Raw genomic sequence first — 21,827 nt, 5'->3', positions numbered from 1 at the left:
TAGGACAGCTCTAGTCTGAAACTTCTTCTAAGACAACCTGAACAGTCCAGTTGCAAATGATTGAATGACCTGAGAATACAAAGGCCTGGATGAATGAGAATCATCACAGCATCATCATGATACCTTTTTGTACTTTGGGAAATAAAATTATAGATTTTAAAGATTTATCAAAGCAAAGATGCTTGCTTGCATCTAAGGGGTAGCAGACGGGTACCTACATGGTCATTCCCAGCTGCTAACTGGGATAATTAAGATTATACTGTAATGCAGGGGTAGGCAACCAGTGGCTCAGGGGCCATAGGTGGCTCTTTTGATGACTGCATCTGGTTCTCAGACATTTCTTAACGCGATAACATTTATTTAGGGTTTTTTTTTCGCTGATTTTTTTGCTAATTACGCAGAGCCAACCCTTTTGATGAAGATGGCGAAAAAAAGATACGGCAATGCAAAACCATGTCACACCAGAAGTCACATTAATGGTAAGAAGTATTTAATGATTATTATTGGTTAGCTTCAGTCTGACAATATTATTATTATTTTTAATCGGATTTATTATATTCTAATATTGTTGGTCATACTTAAAAATGCACGCATTTAGTTGCATTCAGTGTTAAATATTCTATCGCGCTCACGGAAATGCATTCTGAAATATGTGGCTTTCATGGCTCTCTTATCCAAAGAGGTTCCTGACCCCTGCTCGAATACATACATGAGTTCCTGTCTTTGGTGCTGCTGTCCAAGCAACAACCCTATTGATTTGTGAAAGACAAATGTACTGCAGCTAAGCTGCGACAGCAATGGTCAAAGTTTCGGTCGTCAGAATTTCATTGATTGCCATTCTTGCCAATAACCCTATTGATTTTGAAGATGTATCAACACAAGGATGCTTTGAAGTAGCTTCAAGTCAAATGAGCTGCCGCATGGTTATTGTCTTTGATTTTCATCAGATCCTAATACGGCAAAACATTTTTCAAAGATTACTTTGTCCATCAAGGCAAGAACCCTGTTGACTTTGAACAATCTTCTTCTTTTCCTTTCGGCTTTTCCCTTCAGGGGTCGCCACAGCGAATCAATTGCCTCAATCTAACCCTGTCTTCTGCATCCTTTTCTCTCACACCAACTACCTTCATGTCCTCTTTCACTACATCCATAAACCTCCTCTTTGGTCTTCCTCTAGGCCTCCTGCCTGGCAGTTCCAAACTCAACATCTTTCTACCTATATATTCCCTATCTCTCCTCTGGACATGTCCAAACCATCTCAGTCTGGCCTCTCTGACTTTATCTCCAAAATCTCCAACATGTGCTGTCCCCTCTGATGTACTCATTCCTGATCCTATCCTTCCTGGTCACTCCCAGAGAGAACCTCAGCATCTTCATCTCTGCTACCTCCAGCTCTGTCTCCTGTCTTTTCCTCATGGACACTGTCTCTAGACCAAACAACATGGCTGGTCTCACCACAGTTTTGTACACCTTTCCTTTCATTTTAGCTGAAATTCTTCTATCACACATCACACCTGACACTTTTCTCCACCCGTACCATCCTGCCTGTACACGCTTCTTCACCTCTTTTCCACACTCTCCATTGCTCTAGACTGTTCACTTAAAATCCTCCACTGTCTTGATCTCTTCTCCCTGTAACCTCACTCTCCCACTTGGATCCATCTCATTCACACACATGTACTATCTAAGATCCTGTTGAACAACTCAGTCAGAAACTCTACTGCCACCTCTCCTAGACACTTCCAAACCTCTACAGGTATATCATCAGGACCGACGGCCTTTCCACTCTTCATCCTCTTCAATGCCCTCCTCACTTCATCCTGACTAATCTTTGCTACTTCCTGGTCCACAAAAGTCACCTCTTCTAGCCTTTGTTCTCTCTCATTTTCCACGTTCATCAGCTCTTCAAAGTATTCCTTCCATCTTCCCATCACACTACTGGCACTTGTCAATAGACTTCCATCCCTATCCTTAATCACCTTAACCTGCTGCACGTCCTTCCCATCTCTGTCTCTCTGTCTTGCCAACCTGTATAGATCAGTCTCTCCCTCCTTACTATCCAACCTAGCGTACAAGTCATCATAAGCCCCTTGTTTGGCCTTTGCTACCTCTACTTTCACCTTACGCTGCATCTCCCTGTACTCCTGTCTACTCTCCTCAGTCCTCTCAGTCTCCCACTTCTTCTTAGCTAACCTCTTTCTCTGTATACACTCCTGTACCTCCTCATTCCACCACCAAGTCTCCTTGTCTACTTTCCTTCCAGATGACACACCAAGTACTCTCCTGCCTGTCTCCCTGATCACATTAGCTGTAGTTGTCCAGTCATCTGGAAGCACCTCCTGACCACTCAGAGCCTGTCTTAACTCCTTCCTAAAAGTCATGCAACACTCTTCCTTTTTCAGCTTCCACCATTTCGTCCTGTGCTCTGTCTTTGTTGACTTTGAACAATATGGCAGACATTACGAAGCTGAAAGCTCAAAATCACAGGATGTTCCACTTCCCTACAGTAGTGGTCATCATTTTCATTATTTCCACGATTGTCACCCTGGCCAATAATTCTATTGATTTGCCATTCCATTTTCTTCTGCTTATCCGGGTCCGGGGCGTCGGGGCAGCAGTCTCAGTAGGGAAGTCCAGACTTTCCGGTCCCTAGCCACCTCTTCCAGTTCCACCGAGAGGACCCTAAGGCATTTCTGTGAGACATAATCCCTCCAGCGTGTCCCAGGTTTGCACCGGGGCTTTCTCCTGGCTGGGCATATCCGGAACTCCTCACTGGGGAGGCATCCGGACAAGATACCCGAGCCACCGCAACTAGCTCCTCTCCATGTGAAGGAGCTGCGGCTCTACTCTGAGCTCCTTGCGGATGACTGCGCTCCTCACCCTATCTCTTAGGGGGAGTCCAGCCACCCTTCGAAGGAAACTCATTTCAGCCGCTTGTGTCTGCGATGTCGTTCTTTTGGTCATGACACAAAGCTCATGACCATAGGTGAGGGTGGGAACACAGATCAACCGGTACATTGAGAGCTTTGCCTTCCAGCTCAGCTCTCTTTTCACCACGACGGTCAAGTACAGCAACCAATTACTGCAGAAGCTGCACCGATCCATCCGTCGACCTCACGCTCCAACCTTCCCTCAGTCGTGAACAATATACTTGAACTCCTCCACTTGGGTCAAGACCGCTCTCCCAACCCGTAGGGTGCAATCCACCCTTTTCAGACTGAGAACCATGGCCTCCGGGTTGGAGGTGCCGAGTCTCACCCCAGAAGCTTCACATTGAGCTGCAAACCACCCCAGTAAACGCTGAATGTCACAGCCCCATGAGGCCATCGGGACCAAATAGTCTGCAAATAGCAGAGAAGAGCGCCTCAGGCCCCCAAACTGGACCCTCTCGACACCTTGGCTGCACCTAGAAATTCTGTCCATGAAAATTATGAACAGAATCGGCGACCAAGGGCAGCCTTGGTGGAGGCCAACGTTCACCGGAAACAGGTTGGACTTACTGCTGGCAATGCCAACCAGGCTCCCGCTACGGTTGTACAAGGACTGAATGGCACGAAGCAGCGCACCACCAATCCCGTACTCCCGGAGCACCTCCCACAGGACACCGTGAGGGACTCGGTCGAGTGCCTTTTTCAAGTCAACAAAGCACATGTAGACCAGTTGGGCAAACTCCCATGTACCCTCCAGTACATCCTTGAAAAGGGTGTATGTAGGGTGTATGTAGAGCTGGTCCAGCGCTCCGCTTTGGATTCTGATGAACCAAAGACACCGTTTCCTTTATTTTCTCCATCAAAGCAAGAATCCTATTCATTTTTAATAGCATCCGATCTTGAGGTAAAGCGTGTGCTTGGGGATGCAGGATGATCATGCTGCAATGTCAGTGAGGATGTACCTGACATTTTGTAACATGTGACATAGCCTAAAATGTAGTGGGCGGAGCCAAAGCAGCAGCACTGATGCACAGAGACCCCTCCCCTGCCTCAAGTTGCCTATGCACTATATCTGGTTGGAACTGGTCTCGGGAACACTTGTCAGTGTAATGAGCACAGCACAAATAACTCCTGGCAGAGAGGGGATTACCTCTTAAGACCCAAACTATAAGTAGGGTGTTGGGGGGGGCTGGGGGGGTAAGAGTGGGGAAAAACATCAAAGTAAAGAATTTAAGGTGTGCAAAAAGCAGTTTGACCTGTGGTTATTTGGCAGCCTTTATCACCTCATTCATTGTGGCTGTGCTCACTTGTGCCCCTTCATCTTGCAGAAAGCCCCCCACTATGCTGATGTCCAAAAACATGGACAAGTATAACCGAGTATTACATAATTGCATGACTTGTACAAATACAAAAACAGTCTCACATTAACCACCAGTGTACGCACGTAAACCCCGCCTGCTGCCGTTACTCGAGCTTCAGCATCTTTGTGCAGCACCTTGGTGACACAGGAGAAGCTCAAGCCTGCTGTTTGTTCCCCTTAGGGGGCGTCCACGCAGGCAGACCCCCCCCCCCATCAACCCCTGCAGTCTTCAGCTGCTTGGACTGGTTCAGGTTGCTGGAAGAGAACACAAAAGCAGTCAAGGATGAAACAGCAACTCTCTCAACAGGGGGAGATGTGCGTTACCTGTGGCAAAAGTCACATAGAGGAGACGTCATCCCTGCCTACAGAGGGCTCCAGTTGCTCTGACCCCACCCCCAAAAAAGGTTACCACATAGTGGGTAAGACAATCCGAGGGAGTGACCTTGAGAACAAGGCCGTCTTCAGTCAAAACCAAACAGACGTTCCTGGAAAGGAAACTGTTACAGAACCGAGCAACCTCAAAACAAAGTGGAACCAAAGTGTTCCAAGTTGTTCTGATTTCAATATTCTTTAATGTTCTTACAAGAATTATGAGAAGTGAACAGCGGTAAAATGAAACTAAAATAAAGTAACATCACCCCCATTTGTAGAGCGATGCTGTCACCTACTTGTGATTAAGAATGGAAAAAAAGAGAAACGTATGACTGTTAAGAATGTAAAATAAAAATGTAACTAAAAACAACTGCAAAGACAAGTTAACAGCTTTGTAGTAAAACAAAACGTAAGTAAAAGTGCTAAGTTTGCAAACAAACGCCATCATCTGGTGGTGTTTATGAACTATATGCATCCCAAAAAAAGTTTTAATGTTTTCAGTAACATTTTAAGATTAACAGTCATTTAAGTGTAAAGAGAAGTTAATAGCTGTACAATAAAACCAAAATAAAGTAAAAGCACTGCATGCACAGCAATGCTATCACCCATTGGTGTTTGTGAATTAACTGCTTGCATCAACAAAGAAATGTTTGAAGTAACATTTTAAGATTCTGAACAGTCACACGAGCGTAAAAAGATAACAGCTGCAATAAAACAAAAATAAAGTAAAATTACTGTGTGCCCAGCAATTCTGCCACCTAACGCTTTTTATAAAATCAACCGTTGCACCAAAAGAAAAGACATGCATGACTTTTATTGTTAAAATGTAACTCAAAACACATATAACAGCTGTGTAATCAAACTAAAATAAAACAAAAAGTACTGCCATCACCTCATGGCGCTTATGAAATAACAGACTGCATCGATAAAGCAATGTTTTTGGTAACATTTAAATTTAAGACTCTTAACAGTCATACAAGTGTAAAAAGAAGTTAACAGCTGCAATAAAACTATAATAAAGTAAAAGCATTGTGTGCACAGCACTGCTCTCACCTATTAGTGTTTATGAAATCAATTGTTGCATCAAAAGAAATGCGTAACTGTTAATGCTAAAGTAACTTAAAACTCATGTAAATAGAGTTCACAGTTGTGTAATAAAACTAAAATACTGCCATCAACTAGTGGCGCTTGAGCGCTAATGTTTTAATGTTAACATTTTAAGGTTCTTACCAGTCGTACAAGTTTAAAGAGAAGTCTAAAACGGTATAATACAAATAAAACATAGTAAAGCTACTCCGTTTGGTGACCTGTGCTGTCATTTAGTGGCGCTTATGGAATAATGCGTTGCATTAAAACATTTTAAGTAGCATTTTAACACTTACACAAGCGTAAAGTTCACAGCTGCCTAAACAAAACAAAAATAAAGGAAAATTACTGTTTGCAGAGTGAGGCTGTCACCTTGTGGCGTTTATGAAACAATTTGTTGCATAAAAAGCTTTCAGTAAATAAGTTAACATTTGAACCCTGGTATAGTGACACTAAAATAAAGTAAAAATACTGTTTGCAGAGCAGTACTGTCACTTAGTGGTGTTTCATAGGTATTGCTGTGGCTAATAAGTGTATTTATGTCATCTGATTGGGAAAATGAACACTTCCCTGCATTGCTAGCTCTATGGTTATCATCACTATGTTCCTCTATGGCAACACAAAAAAATAAACACAAAATGATTTGCTGACATCCTCCTTGGTGGTTTTGGTGTGCTTTTTCCAGAAAACTTTGCTTGAACCTAACTTTCCCAACATTTTGGCAAATTTGACTTGCACTCCAGGCAAAAAGACAAATCTGAGTTTGAAAGTACCCTGAACCTCCTAAACAGTGATTCATCAATGCATAACTCGACGGGGTTTGGTGCAATAGAAGAGTCTCCACACGTTGTAGCCGACCAGATAGAAGTTGCAGTTTCGGTGGCATGGATTTATTTCAAAGGCACAAAGTTCTACTAATCAAATTCCATCATGTCAAGCTGCATAAATGCGTCAAGAGAAACGTGGATGCGTCTTCATCTCAAGAGCTTTTTAATCATACATAGAAATTTAAGTTTGACAGTACCATTCATTTAGAATGTTGAAGCAGTATGTATATTTAGTGTAAAGAGCATAATGTGTTGAATTTTTTTTTGCCATTATCTGATGATGATAAAGCATTGAGAAATACACCAGAGAGAGAGAAGAGTACATGACTAACACCGCAGACTACATTGGTAAACACCTTAAAGGCGACATTTATCTGTGGTTTAGGTACCAGTGTGCAAACGCCCCCCCCCCCCCACCCCCAAATGTGCCCTCCATTTTACCCATATCCGCAGAGCCTTGAACAAAAACAAAACGCCTGCCATGTGAGCTCTGTGTGACACCTGCTGGTCTTTTATGACACCTCTCGTGCTAAACGTGACTGATGATGACTCCGAAATGTGAGAGGGTGAGGACGTTACTGCAATCGAGTGTCACGTTATCGGCATAAAAACAATCCAACGCATCCATCCGCTTCCGTAGCCATACATCCGTCAGCTGACCCAAACATCCATCTATCGCCAACAAAAAATAAGACGGCCGTGAAAGCTCTATATGCTTTTTGTGCTATCCGACAAGCGCCACAATTTTTCCAACCAGCTACAGTCCCAAGGCAAGGAAAAACATGTACAAGACAGGAGGGAGGAACAAATAATTGGCCTACGAATCCCTCAATTATTTTCAGCACGTCTGCTCTGTTTAAGAGCAATTAGCCAGCACGTGCGGCGTCAGACGTTTCCCGCCGCCGCCTTTCTCTCTCTCGCCTCTTTTTTTAAAAAACTTTTTAAGCTGCTTCTGAGCGCTTCTTCCAGAACTGTAAATGACGGAAGCTGCTGCGTTTTTTGCGTCGTGGCATCCAGTGGGTGCCCTTGTGCACCGGAACAGGTGTGTGCGTGTGTGTGTGAGAGAGTGCGTGCGTGTGTATGCGTGTGCAGCGTTAAGGCTGGGAAGTAGGAGGCTGTGCGGCGGCGGGGGAGGCGGAGGCGTGCTGCGACATGGCCGCCGGGGAGGACATGGACTGGACCATGGGCTGGGCCGGAGGGGGCGGTGGAGGCTGAGGCTGCAGAGCCCCTGAGTGTGTGTTGGGGGACGGTGGGGGGGTCGGACGTTTGAATTTGTCAGGGCTGGTGCTTCTCCTTGGGGAGGGCCTCTGGTTAGAGAAAGAAATAACAACCATGAATAAGTGTACTGTAAGTTCTATCACAATATTAGGTACATCTGCACAACATGAGATCTGCTCCAAGAGCTGTACCAAAACAGAAACATAATAATGCCACGTGGAATTCTTTATTGTTCTTAGATTTTTTTTTAAAATTTCATTTACATAGTTAATGTTCAGCTTTAATTCAACTAATTGTCTTTTCTCTTTTAAATTAAAATACACATATATTTTTAAATGTATTACTTTTTACTTATATTGGACCAACATAATGCTATATTTTAATTAATACATTATTTTACCCCATTTTTAAAAATAAATATATTTGCCAAATATAATAATTCTTACTTTGAAATACACTAGGTCCCCAACTTATGAACACCCGACTAGTGAACACTTGCTGATACGAACACAAGCCGACTGGTCTATATTTTATTTTATTTTGCCTTGTAGTCAGTCGCTCAATCAGTATTTCTACTGCTACTGTACATGCTTGACCAGTAGAGGGCACTGTGACACTGCTAATGGGACCAACAGACGCTGGGGAGCTTCCGCTAAATAGAAGGTTTTAGCTGTATGATACAACCCAGACAGAGCGTGTGATTAAAGTTTTTGAAGAGTTAATAGGCCTGCTTAATTCTACACCACCCACAGAACACTACCTCTTTTAGAAGAGTCTAACCACCACCACCATTTGTCCTTTTTTTCAATATCTCCTCCTCCTCCTCCACCACCACGACGTGTGCTCGACCACTCCTCTTCAAAGGTAAATAACATTTATCATTACGTGTTATTTTATCATTTTTATTATTGGTTTTGTCAGTAATTATCCTCGTTTAATATTACTACTACATCCAAACTCATATTTACATACATGCACGTATACTGTATACAGGTATGTATACACGTACATGTAGTACCTATATCATTGGTAATATTAATTTTGTTTCGACTTAAGAACGATTCAACTTAAGAACGGTCGTCTGGAACCAATTGTGTTCGTTAGTTGGGGACTTAGTGTATATATATTTAGATTTTTCTGAAATAATTTTTTAAATATCTGGCAAATATGGCAATGCTTGGGTTAAATTAATACGCGTTTTCAAATATATTATTGTATTTAATTTCTTTTTACATTTGCACAAATATTTGAATGAACTAAATGTTTATACACAATTCACTTTTTTGTATTTATTAGGAAAAATCTATGCAAATATGGCTGCTTTAATCCCTGTCTATATTAATTAATATATTTTTAACAAAATATTTTTTCTCAAAATTTTGGCCCTAAATAAGGGTAAAAAAATAATAAAAATAAACAACTCAGTATAATACAGTAGACCACAGCAATGTACAGAAAAACAAACCTTAACCTTATTGTATTTCTAAAGGCAAAATGTGGATACAGGTCTATTGGATCTCAGTGTGTCCGATATCAGGTATCATCACAAATGTCCCTCTATCTGTTAAAAGTTACACGTTGTAAAAAAATCAAGCAGAGGCCCACTTTAAAAAGGAGGAGTAAATAAAAACTTCCTACAATTGAATTTGCCCAACTTTCCAGATGTGTGGGCATCTGTGACTCACCGCTACGGCGTGGGAGGAGCTTCCGTGGACGTGCAGGGCGGGGGTGTTGTAGTGGGAGATGGCGGCTCTGGACAGAGTGGCTGGTGGGGTGAAGCCCACTGTGTGGCCGCCATACGAGAGACCTGCCACAACAGGAAGTTAGTCATCAGTTTGATTGAAGATTATGTTTAAACCAGGGCTGTCCATGTTTTTACCGCTACTTGATTGGTTGTGTAGCATCTTTAATGCACAAAATATATTCCATTTTTCAGTATGCCTTCTGTGGAAAAAGTATGGACACCCTTGGCTTAAACTATGACTTGTGTTACATTGATATCGATTGATATCTCCAGCATTTTGATTGGTGGATGAAAAATCATCCCTTATTTGCTTGTTTTTAAAACAAAGGTCAAGTTGATACAAGTTAGTTATGGCGCTGGGAAATCCCTGACACATCCAACTCCAGCTCTTGATTGCCGAAACATAAAATATTGATACTGCATCTCCCGGTCCAAGGATTAGTTCAAGCCTCAAATGGCAGGTCAACACAACTTTCACAGAATCAACTTATCACAAAAACCCGCGTTACATAAGTTGCCTTTATGGTTTTGATTTCGACAGATGCAGAGGGCTGCTGCCAGGTTTGGTATCACAGATAGGGGAGCTTATTATGACACTAAATGCGTGTGCATGGCGACTGTACATTGACCTTTTGGCGGATGACAATGTTAATATGTTAAAGATGACATTGTCCTCAGTAGCGACGTACCAGGTGATATTGGGCGGCTGGAGCTAGGGGAGGGAGTGTAAGGGATGGGGCTGGACACCGTCCTTGCTCTCAAGCCCTGTGCCGACATCTCATTGAAGTACCTGTGGACGGAGAGACAAGGCAAATAAGAGCAAATGAAAAGGCAAACTGGCAAGGTGATCTCGGGCAGACAGAATAGCTTGAGCGTTTTATGGCGTGCACACGTAACAGTTTCGATATGAGCCATCACAACGCTCTTGACTGTGGTGGCTGGACGCCTCGTCCCGTACCGCTCGTCGTCCATCTCCAGGCTGGATTCGCTCTCTGACAGCTGTCTGCACAGAGCCTCTCGACGCTCCATCTCTCTCTGGAGCTTCCTCTGTAGCCTGATGTTCTCCTCCCTCATGTGTCGTTCCTCCTCGATGTACTGGGCACGCTTCTCTGTGTCTGAAGAGGAACACAGGGGCATTTTTTTAAAACAATTTCCTGCCAGTTTTAACCATAAAGTGGGACAGCGTCTGTTTTTAGACAAAGCAAGCAACATGCCTGTACTTCTTTACAGGCAGATGAGCTCATTCTCAGATTTGGGCTGACAACGCCCCCTGGTGGCCAAAACGAAGCAGGTAGGTAGTGTGTACATCAGGTGCTATTCAACTAAATTGGTTAATATGAGCCCCATTTTTTAGAAAGCTCAGAACCGGAGGGGTCGGACTTGTCTCTTCATTACTATTCTTATTTTGTATGTTATTGGTTTATTTGACAGGGACAGTGCACACTAAATAGCATTGCTGCAAATGCACCAGAATTAGCCAGAAGGCTATTTTTCATCTGTTGTCCTGGGACAGAAGTAAAAAATTGCCTCCATAAACCAACAGTAAAAGGATTATAAAAAAAAGAACAATGCAAACATAAAAGATTAGTAAAAAAAAAAAAAAAAAAAAAAAAAAAAAAAAGATGCAACTATACGAACCCTGTTAAAAAGACACACTGAACATCCAACACACCCAAAATGTTTAAACATAAATCAAGTGGACGAAGACACAAAGTGACAGCACAGTTGGGATAACATGAAAAAACATGTAGCGTACTATTACTATTACACTATTATGATTACATGTAGAATGTCAATGCAAGGCTCGTTTTTACTTGGTCACAATAATAATAAATGTAAACAGGAGCAACATGTCTATTCAAAGATCCTCCATAAGAGTGTGGGCAAGCGAGGTTGGGGGGTATGTGCGGAGTTTAGCGTCGTTTAACACCTTTAGGCGCGAGTCCTTAGCTGTTTTTAAGAACCTACTGCACAAAACACTCGTCAAAGATCCCCAAGATGACACGAGTCCTTGTGTTTAAGCACCAACGCTAACAAAGAATCTTTATATGACATGATTCCTTTACTTCTTTTAAGAACCGGCTGCTATAATATATAATCCTCTATATGACGTGATTCCTTTGTTGTTTTGAAAAACTACTGAAAAAAAACAAAACAAAAAAAACAAAAAAAAAAAGATAGTCAAAGATCCTCTATATTGACAGGAGCACTCTGCTGTATTTAAGGACCAACTGCAAAAAACCTAGTCCAAGATCTCTTACATAACAGGACTGCTTTCCTCTTTTTTGAAATCTAGCGCACAAATGCTAGTCAAAGATCCTACACGACAGGCAGGAGCGCTGTGCCGTATTTAGAGAATGCCTGTCTTGCCAAAGATGAGGTTTTAAATCAAGGATGTCCAAAGTGTAGCGCGTGGCTGTTTTTTTTTTTTTTTTATATGGGCTGACAGCACTTTCAAAACATATAACAAGAAAGCTTTTTTAAAAATGGGGAAAAACGCAGCAATTTTACCAGAATACAGCCAAAATATTGAGAAAAAAATTGTCATCTAACAATAAAAGTGGTAATTTTACAAGAAGGCAATATTATGAGGAAAAACAACATTCTAGCAACATAAAATATCAAAGAAAAAAAGACTTTTTTTCCTTTAAAGTTGTAATATGAGAAAACCACAAGGAAAAGTTGTAATGTTAGGAGAATAAAGTGAAAACATAATGGGAATAAAGTCATAATTACGAGAAAAACATTTACAAGGAGGAAGTTGAAACAGCTGGAAAATAATTATTAAAAAAAAACAGTGTAAATTGAAAAAAAAAAAACAGCTGTCATTTCACAAGAATAAAGTCGAAATATTACGAAGCAAAAGACGCATTCTATTGAGAAAAAAAGTCAATTTTACTGTAATACACTCATAATACTGTTAGGAAAAATGTCATTTTACTAGCACAGAGTTGAAATACTAAAAGAAAGATGTTTTTTTTAAAGTCATAATCTTATGAGAAACAAACAAAGCAATGAATAAAGCTGTCATTTTTTGGAAAATTATGTTTGGGAATAAAGTCACAACATTACGAAAAGAAAATTGACCAAGATTATTTAATAGGAAAGTTGAAATATTTGGAACATTTAAAAAAATACTGCAAAAGTGGGACAAAAAGAGCAAAGACTGAAGTTTTTCACCAGAATCGTTAAGTTGAGATGCAGCATTCTTGTATTTTGTCCACGCTTGAAGAGGTTTTGATAGCCCTGTTTTAAAACTGCTGGGGTAAAAAAAAAAAAAAAAAACAACAAAAAAACAAAAACAAAAACAAAAAGACCCCCCCCCGTTAACGAGAGGCACTTGACAGCACCTGGATGGCGCGGCAGGTGACAAAACGGCCACTTACGTTGCAACTCGGTGGTGCGCAGGCTTTTCTTCAGCCTCTCCACCTCGTTCTTCAGGAAGCGGATATGCCGCATCATGTTCTCGGGGGAGTCGATCTCCATGGAAACGTCTCTCGGGGATGGTGGGGCTGACACGGGCTGGTCCAACTTTTCCTGTAAGATTCTGGTGGGGTTTTTTTTGGTGAAAAATAAATCATAAATCATCAGCATCATCACCAGCTAAACAATAGCCGACCTGCCAACCTTGAAGACATTTCATGAGTACTCCTGAGGCGTACATGTTGGCAGGTCTGAGATCAAACAAAATGTATTCAAATGTTATCAATCATGCACAAAAGGCACCTTTTCTCCGCCTCCAGCTTGTCCATCCGCTTCCAAAGTCTGTTGACGAGGGCTTCTTGTTCCTGCTCTAATGTGTTCTCAAGGTCGATCTTCTCCCGCCTCAGCTGGAGGATTAATGAGAGCGAAAAAACATTCAGCAGACTGCGAGGTGTACGGCATGTCCATTTCAAGGTCTCAGTCCAGATAGCGTGCCTGCCTGAGGTCGCGGTGAGACACAAAAATAGCCAAGCTGACGCATTTCTTACCTTCTTTTTACATTTTCACCCGTTTGACCTTGTTCAAGTCTGCATTCTCACTACAATTGTACTTTTTGGGAACACCCTCATAGAATACACACTTCAAGTTCATGTAACAAAAGGTGGCATCAGAAAGTGGCCAAGAGTCAAATAAACGAATGCAGTGCTGGGCATCAGAACTAACAGTCCTAACAGTCCATTTCGAGTCCTGAGGGTGTTCATTCATAATTGAATAATGAATAAACGGAATTTTGAAGCAAAAGAAAAAGGTTTCATAGTTAAAACAATGTTGTACCATGTAAAATGAAATTACATTTGCAAAAAATAAATTTGAAACAACCCATAAACACTTTATAACAATTGTTTAAAAAAAAGAAAAAATCTGAAACAATTTTATTGTTATAAAAAAGTTGATATAACTTTGAAATTAAATGTGGAAAAAACATTGTTTTTTTTAAGTAGATTACCAAATTTATACTAAATTTAAAAAAAAAACAGCGCTTTTTTTAAATTACAGAAATAAATTTAAAAAATTGTGGCTCACCACTAATTAATTTTGAACCCAACAGATCAAATCGTCTAGTTTTTACTGCCATTTTTAATCATCTTTAAGAAGAGTTTATTTGCATTTTCTGCCATGTAAAATTATTTAAAAATGTATTTTCTATATCTATGGTTTTAAAGTCTTCACAAAACATGCTCAAAATAAAAAATATATATTAAAAAAACAACATCTGAATTGCCTTCTTACTGATGGGATGCAACCGGTGGTGACGTCCTTTTCTGGTAATAATGACTTTCATTTTGAGAAGCATGCATTGCTTCACACAAGCACCACAACTAATGAACCATCACATCGGTACAGACTTCACCAGCCAGGAAAAACCTCCCTTAAATCTATCTAAACTTCTGCGCACATACCTGCTCCAGTGTCAGCTGCTTGGAGATGGTCTCGTTCTCCATCTTCTTGATCTTCTTCATGAGCTTGTTGACCTGGAACTCCTGCTCCTGCTCCAGGTGCTGCTCCAGCTCAGCCTTCTCGTGCTGGAGCTGGGATGGAGCAGAGGAGAAACAAGCGGGGTGAGCGAGGAGGAGCACACAAAAGGGAAGACGAGCTGTGAGTCACTCGTCAACTATTTGAAGGACAACAGTGGAAACAAAAAAAAAACATCCACGTTTGCTTCAAGAACAAGATGGAAATGAAAGAGGTGGCAGCCATGGTAACCACACTGGGCAGATAAGACGTGAGGTGGGGGTCAACAAGGCGTCTTTGCGACAGATTACGTAATCGATGCTTACTCATCACCAGGAAGAGTGCGGGAATGACTGTTTCCATTGTAGTTGAATGACTAAAACAGACATTCAACCTGCAAGCACAACAGCCAACAGATGGAGAAAAGGGCACAGCGACATCACGGTGAGCCTCGTAAGCCTCCAGGTAGGTTCAAAATACAGCTGATTACAATCACCACAGCTTCTGTGTGCTTTACAATCAGTTGTCCTGTGGGAGATCATGTAAGAGTGAGTAAATCCATTCCAGTCAAACTGTGGCCATCATATATTTGCTGTACAGGCGATCCTTCAGCTGCAGAGAGATTGTCATGTTTTTTCCCCGCGCGTTTCATAAACGAAGTAAATAAAACGGGCCCACGCATTCCTTAAAATGATTGTGTACGCAGCCCTCGGCCCTGGAATGGGGTTGGACACTCCTGCTCTCTCATGTGACAACGGCGGTTTCATCTCTATGCAACTTTAGGGGGCAAAATTGTGATGAAGCTCCAAAACTGTGCACCTTCCATTGCATTTAAATGTAGAGACTTAATGGAAACACTTCCTAGATATTGAAAATATTTAACTAGCCTTGTAACGACTGTTCTCCTCATTCCACTCACTTGCATGAGTTTCCTGGACAGCTCGTTGGTGAGGAACTCCTCCTCCTTCTCATAGTTGACAGCCAGGGTCTCCTTCTCCTTCTGGAGGGCTTGGATTTTCTTGAACAAGGTGTTGCTGATGAATTCCTCCTCCTGCTCCGCTCTGGCTTGCTGGATGGGAGAAATAAGCATAACAAATATTAGCTCAGGGGAGCGGACTGGAACATTTTGAGTTTAAACATGCAGATGAAAGTACAGTAGTTGCAACAACGATAAGCCGATGAATCACTCTTGTTTTTCACTGGGACACAAAAAGGGAAACTGAATTTCCCCCTGATGGCTTGTGAGATGTTGAGGGAGGGAAGCAGGATGTAACATTTCAGCAAGATGATGCACACAAATTAATCATCTTGGCAATAAGGAGGAGGAGGAGGCTGACAAGAGGACACCCAGCTAAGCCTCACCTCCACCCTGGGAGAGTGGACTGGGTGCAGCAGGGTGGCTCAACTTGCCAGCCAACACATGAGCTTCTGTGTGTGTGCGTGTTAGTTTGGCCTACATACTTGTCATCTCACTATGGGATCTGTTACACTTTTAGCAAAGCAAGCAAGCAAATACACTTGATGCCTCGCTGCATGTCAAAGCCGAGTTAGCACTCAGCTAGCACGTTTGTGCCTTAATCGGATGCTCCCAAAACCAGCTTAGTAAATGACTTTATTTGGGTGTCAGCATGAGTTTAGTAGCCAGCGTGATCCCAATGTTAGCAGAGATTAGCTGTTAGCGCAAAACAAAGCCAACAGGCTAGCTAGCACTAACGTAAACGTTAGCATGCAACCACACATACACACGTTACGTTAGCAACATGCTAATGCTAAACACTACATGGGGCCTAATGGAACATCACACTCTAGTCGAAGCTAGCTAAATGACAAACTGTGCTAAATGTGGCGTTGTCACGTAAGTAAGCTAAGCTAAAAGCCTACTCACAATAGTGACGCTAGCTTTGCGGAGGTCCCGGTTCTCCTCCTGCAGCGCCTTGCACTTGAGTTTGAACGTCTCCAGCTCGATCTTCAGAACTTTATTCTCCTGCTGCAGCGACGCCAGCCGGTTGGTTAGCTCCTCCAGGCGAAACTGGGAGATCACGATGCTAGGCTTGCCCGAATTCGAGGCGGAGGACGACATCGGGGTGGCCGAGGTGCTCCCCGCTCCGTCGGTGTCGCTCTCGCTCGCGCTATCCGCCATGGCTGTGCGACAGTGAGGCAGAGGTGAGGAGGAGCGATAGGGGGGGGAGGAGGAGGAGGGGGAGGGAAGAAGCTCAGCCCAGCGCGCGTCACCTTGCTGCCAGTTGAAGACGGCGCCCTCGAAAGGATACCTCCAGTACTGCACGGTGACTTCATAAAACTGCTTCAACGTTAACACGTCATTAAGGATGCCAAACACTTTTGATGTACTTTGGTACCTATTTAGACCCTCTTAATGAAAACGTCTAAATATCGAGTTATTTAGCCACAAATTATTCAGTCCAAGGGTCACAAAAAGCCATTTGTCACAGTCATTGGTGTCCAAAGAGTGGCCAGGGGGCCATTTTCGGCACACAGCTACTTTTTGTTGGCCCTCAGCATATTCTAAAAATAAAATGAGCTATATTATGGTATTTTACACTAATTTACCTTATCATTTAATGCACAAAATACCCAATTGGTCCTGGGTCATATTGGAAGTACATTATTTGGTTCTGGTCTTATAAAACATCAACAATATTGCTAGAGGGGGCGTCAGTTGGTTGACACACACATCCACAGGTCTAAACCTCACGACAAGCCAAAAATACTTGCCTTACTCCTCATCATCAGGTCTAGGTCTTATAAACCCCCTCGGCAAATTGGTCTAGGTCTTGCACAAGTTGCAAAACCCTCAGGCTAGGTTAAAAAAAGCCCCAAAACTATACATCCTAGGTCTTGTATGTCTTATAAAACCCCACAACTTTTGTTCTAGGTTCTAAGCAATAGACCCCTGAATATTGCGCCATAATCATGCCATAATCATGCCCCCTGCGCCATAATCATGCCTGTCTCGTAAAACACCCAAACCTTTCCTCTAGGTCTTTTAAGACCCAATGGGTCTAGGGCTCATAATGTCTCCAACTATACGTCCTAGGTCTTATAAGCCCTACTTGGCCAGGGGTTTTGGAAGTTACTTGTGTCTCACACAAGATTTGTATAGGTTTTTATTTGTTTATGGAAACCCACTTCCGCCACTGAAAGAAACAGAATGGAAAGTCATAATTATGGGATAAAATGTCAAATATGAGACACAAATACGTCATGTTTCGCCTTTTCACTGGAGCATTATCTCGTAATTATGTCTTTATCTAAGAATTTAGTCTTTTTATCTCACAAATTTGACGTTTTCACGTTTTATCTCATAAATATGACTTACCAAATGCGTATTTTTTTTTCTTCTTTCAGTGGCGGAAACAAGCTTCCGTATTTATTAGCTTCTGTCCAACTGCAGATGAAGTCATTCATGGAAAGTCTTCCTATGCAGTGATGCATTCAAGGACCCTGGGGTGTTCCAACATTCACTACAAATTAATATTTCACCAGCACATAATAGACCACTAAAGACAACTTTTTGTATAGCAAAATCAATGCAATTTTATTTTTTTGTCCTTTTTTTATTTTAAAAAAAAAGGTTTTTGACTTTTTTCTTGAAACGGTGTCGTCATCATCGCTGCTATAGCCTCTAAAAGATAACCAAAGTGCTAGAATCGTTATTTATTACATTTGAATGGCTTCACTCTCGTTAGTAAATAATTGTACATCAAAAAAATCCGCTCGGGTGAAAACACATAATGAAACACAAACTTGATAGCAGAGCCATTATCAAAGGATCACCCACACTCCCTCGCCCCCGTGATGATGACAAAGAAACCCAATGTCCACAGCATTGACATCAGCATAGCAGAAGACGAATGAAAGCCAGAACGCATCGGAGGCTCTCCTGCTTAAAACATCACACAGCATCAGAGTCAGACTATTTATTTGATGCTTAAATAACGCCTTCTTTTCACTTTTCATGGAACACTACTGAGAGCTACAAATCGTCTTACCTGTGAATGAAGACGTCACTCCAAAAAGAAATGCCCTTATAACTTAGCCGTGATAAATGCACGCACTGCTAGAAGATGCTTACAGTCTAAAACAGTGAAACAGTGTACAGACTCTTACACCTTATCGCCACGATACACTTTTACATTCAACATTATTTCACTCTCAAGCTGCCCTCCACTTGTACACACACACACACACACACACACACACACACACAGACAAGACATTACATCCTCAGGAAGCTAATTTGTATCCCCCCCCCAAAAAAAACATGATAAATGCTTCAATGTTATCACTTTTTAAAATATAAATCAGTGACAGGACTCCAGATAAAAGGGCTTGTGTTTGCAAACTGGTAAAAATTGTACTTAAAATAAAGTGGAGAGCATGCGTGGAAAATACTCTGCAGAAAGGCTTGCGGGATTTAAGTTGAATCCCACTTTGGGAACACAGATTTTCTGGAAATTCTCCTCAAGTTAAAATCAAACCATCTTTTTGTATTTGTTCCATGTACAAACATTACACCTGCTCTATTTTACAACAAGCTGTGTTAAACACAAATCTTTAAAAGTGAAATTTGCTTGAAAAGACCGCTCTCCCCTACCAGTAGTATATTAAGAATTGTACACATTCTGCCTCTATATACAGACAAGGTGTTTTTAGTTTAAAAAAGGAAGAAAAAAGTCCCCAAACAATCGAGAGTGGGTTCAAGAAAAACTATAAGGCCAGTGTTGAAAGTGTTTTGTTTTGTGTCTTCTTCATGCTCTCTGTCGCCACCGTGTGGATGGAGCTCTTGTGCCGTCTTTGGTTGTGCCGCCAAAGCAGGAAGTGTTCTTTACGGCGACCGCCCGGCCCTTTTTGATTGACAGGGAGAGTGAGTCTGTCATGTGTTGTCGCTGGAAGGTCACGAGGGGCGTCGACTCTTCTCAAGTGAAGCCCGTTTTGGTCGAAGCAGATGCTGGCTGGAGTCTTGGCCGTCCCCCCCCCGTCCCCCTCGAATCCTCAAACTGGAACCCCCTCCATCCTCAATAAGCCTTGTTCCCAGGAAGATGGAAAATGATCTCTTATGACTGTAGAACAAAAAAAAGCATAATTTGAAATTGTAAAAAGCTAGATCAGGCTGCACCGTGTATACGCCCACCACCGCAGGCTTTGCTACACATCTTAAAATAAAGCCTGAACTAGCCGCCAGTCAGCTACAGAGTTGTACGTTTGGTTATTTTGTGAATGTTTTGTGCAATCGTAACACCTGATGCTCAGTGGGTTACCATGGAAACCTTTGCTGGCCTTTGCAGCGTGTGTTTCTCATTTGTGCAGATGGACATGAATGCAGCATACGGGCGAACAGCAGTGGGGCTTAACACTGCGGCTGGTGGATAACAGTGTCTTTTTTGCAAGTGAGCCACAGCTCTGAGTCAGGGATTTAGTGGACAAAAAAAGAGGGGGAGTGATGAGTTAAATATTGCTTATCAGCGCTTTGTCACTGGTGCCTATTGTGCCTACACACACACACACACACACACACACACTCGCACACTTATTTGAACAAATGCTGGCAGAGAATGACCACCAGGTGCAGACACCACTAAGCATTTTCCAAATATGTTGGGAGGGGTCCTTTATTAACATTTGATGCGTATTTTGCACTCTAACATAGATGCCTTGCCTCAATAATTAACACAGTAAGCACCGTTATACATATTTAACACGGTGGTGGCGTTTTAAATCACAGAGTCAGCCATTTGTACAGAAACAGGAACTAAAACAATAATATATACGTCACATACAGTGGTACCTCGGTTAACATCCGCCTTGGTTAGCGTGCATTTTGGTTATTTTGGCAATTTTAGGGCAACAGCATTTGTTTATATCTGAAACGCCTCATTCACTGCAGTTGAGTAAATCAGGGCTCCCCCCCAGTCACTATTTGAGGAAATGTGCTATTTGACTTCTCCCTTGAGGCAATATATTTATTTTTCGGAACTCTTGACACGATAAAAATGCATGGTCATGCATGGAGGAGCTCATACCTGGCAAGAGAACAAGCGTTCCTATGAGTGAAGCTTCTTGTCTCCGGGCCTCCTGTCGTCCTTTCGCCTGCTATTCCTCGAGCCACCTTCCTTCTGAAATGCGCAAGAAAACGCAGGATTAAAAATGTTGGGAAAAGAAATGTTTCGACGATTTAGTTGCAAGCTTGACAACACTCCAGTCCACACTGCAGTATCGCCACTGGAACCAGAACTGTAACACCTGGGTGAAGAATACATGTAGACTCGGACAAAGCTGGGGTTAGCAGGAACTGTCACGGCGCTTGTTAGTAACAGATTGTTTGAAACAGTTGTGCCATTGAACCCACAACATTAGGTACACTGAGATCCACAGCAGTGTCATTTCATGTTGCTACGTTATATAACCACCATATTAGGACTGCATCACATCTCATTGTGCACGTGTACGTAATGTGGTGGCGTGTAGATTAGCATAGTCAGCATCCCCTTTGTTAAAGAAACACAATGGACGCCACGCCGTCCCAAACAACACCACCATGCAACGTTGCCCCCTGAATGGCAGCATTTTAGTGAAACAAAAGAGGAAGCCATCCATCCCAGCCCACCGAAACCAAACATTTCTTCAACTTAAAGCTGCAAGCCCTTCAAATATTTGGTTGGTTCCATCCAAATAATGGGAAGAAGTCCATCTAGCATGCCATCAAAACTTTGTGCCCCTTGCATGCCAACCTCAGGCCCGTCGTCCTGCAGGTCCCGAAAGTCCTGAAGGTCCCTGTGCCACTTGTGGTTGTCTGCTGTGGAACTAGACACCCGGCGAATCACCTTCCTGATGACCTGCTCGGTGCGGAGGAAAAAACAACCGAAGGATGCGAGTTTTCACACACTCGGCTCGCCGCGTGTTAGGCTGCGTCAAGTCAAATGATACGTTACTTTTCTACTGACGAGGTTGCCGTCTTCGTCCAAGTAGTGCTCCTCGCTCACAGACTCGCCTGATATGTTTTTTGCTTCCTCGCCCTGAAAGTGTTGGGTCAACAGTGCATCAGTCAAAACAAGTTCAGAAACAATTAATAGCAAAGTACAGCAGAATAACCCATCACCACAGCAAGAAGAAAAGCAGCATCTGGTTAGTATGTAACAGCATGAGGAACGAGGCCAACTCGAATCACCGCACATCATAACAATCTCCAGATACCGTGCAAGTAAGCCCCCTGGAGGCTGAGCAGAGAAACGTGCAATACAGCGTTGGACATTTTGTAGCAGAAATGCATCAATGCAAATGCAAATATGCAAGTTACTACAAATGTCACGATCTGTGTCGTTGCTCTGCTGCCGCCT

The 21,827-nt window shown here is 42.4% G+C and overlaps 2 protein-coding genes across 49 annotated transcripts in view; both read right to left on the bottom strand.

Moving 5' to 3' along the window:
• Positions 1-5,456: 5,456 nt before the first annotated feature.
• LOC129193693 (coiled-coil domain-containing protein 6-like) lies at positions 5,457-16,644 on the bottom strand. The gene is made up of 9 exons (XM_054798210.1): positions 16,358-16,644; positions 15,392-15,541; positions 14,421-14,549; positions 13,264-13,367; positions 12,924-13,084; positions 10,496-10,652; positions 10,227-10,327; positions 9,479-9,600; positions 5,457-7,882 (listed from the first exon to the last, which is right to left on the bottom strand). The coding sequence occupies exons 1-9, from the start codon at positions 16,610-16,612 to the stop codon at positions 7,670-7,672; spliced, it is 1,392 nt and encodes a 463-aa protein (XP_054654185.1). The 5' UTR covers positions 16,613-16,644; the 3' UTR covers positions 5,457-7,669.
• Positions 16,645-19,189: 2,545 nt separating this feature from the next.
• The window catches only part of LOC129193688 (ankyrin-3-like), a 137,322-nt gene continuing 134,684 nt past the window's right edge, over positions 19,190-21,827 (bottom strand). For 47 of the 48 annotated variants that reach the window (XM_054798165.1, XM_054798184.1, XM_054798162.1 and 44 more), the window contains 4 exons: positions 21,423-21,506; positions 21,222-21,326; positions 20,514-20,606; positions 19,190-19,553 (listed from right to left, as the gene is read on the bottom strand). In XM_054798165.1, coding sequence (XP_054654140.1) covers positions 20,535-20,606; positions 21,222-21,326; positions 21,423-21,506 — 261 coding nt within the window. In that variant the 3' untranslated portion in view covers positions 19,190-19,553; positions 20,514-20,534. The remainder of the gene's footprint in view (positions 19,554-20,513; positions 20,607-21,221; positions 21,327-21,422; positions 21,507-21,827) is intronic. The other variant, XM_054798192.1, reaches the window with a different exon arrangement.

This window comes from Dunckerocampus dactyliophorus, chromosome 14, assembly GCF_027744805.1.
Source record: "Dunckerocampus dactyliophorus isolate RoL2022-P2 chromosome 14, RoL_Ddac_1.1, whole genome shotgun sequence".
In the NCBI taxonomy this organism is placed as follows: Eukaryota; Metazoa; Chordata; class Actinopteri; order Syngnathiformes; family Syngnathidae; genus Dunckerocampus; species Dunckerocampus dactyliophorus.
Note: the sequence above shows the minus strand (reverse complement) of the source record. Positions and strands in the feature narration are given on the sequence as shown.

Coding starts and splice junctions, on each gene's coding strand:
- LOC129193693 (XM_054798210.1), bottom strand. CDS start 16,612: ATGGCGGATAGCGCGAGCGAGAGCGACACCGACGGAGCGGGGAGCACC. Junction 14,550..15,391: donor TGTCCAGGAAACTCATGCAA/GTGAGTGGAATG, acceptor GCTCCATCCCAG/CTCCAGCACGAGAAGGCTGA. Junction 9,601..10,226: donor CAGCCGCCCAATATCACCTG/GTACGTCGCTAC, acceptor CTGTTGTGGCAG/GTCTCTCGTATGGCGGCCAC.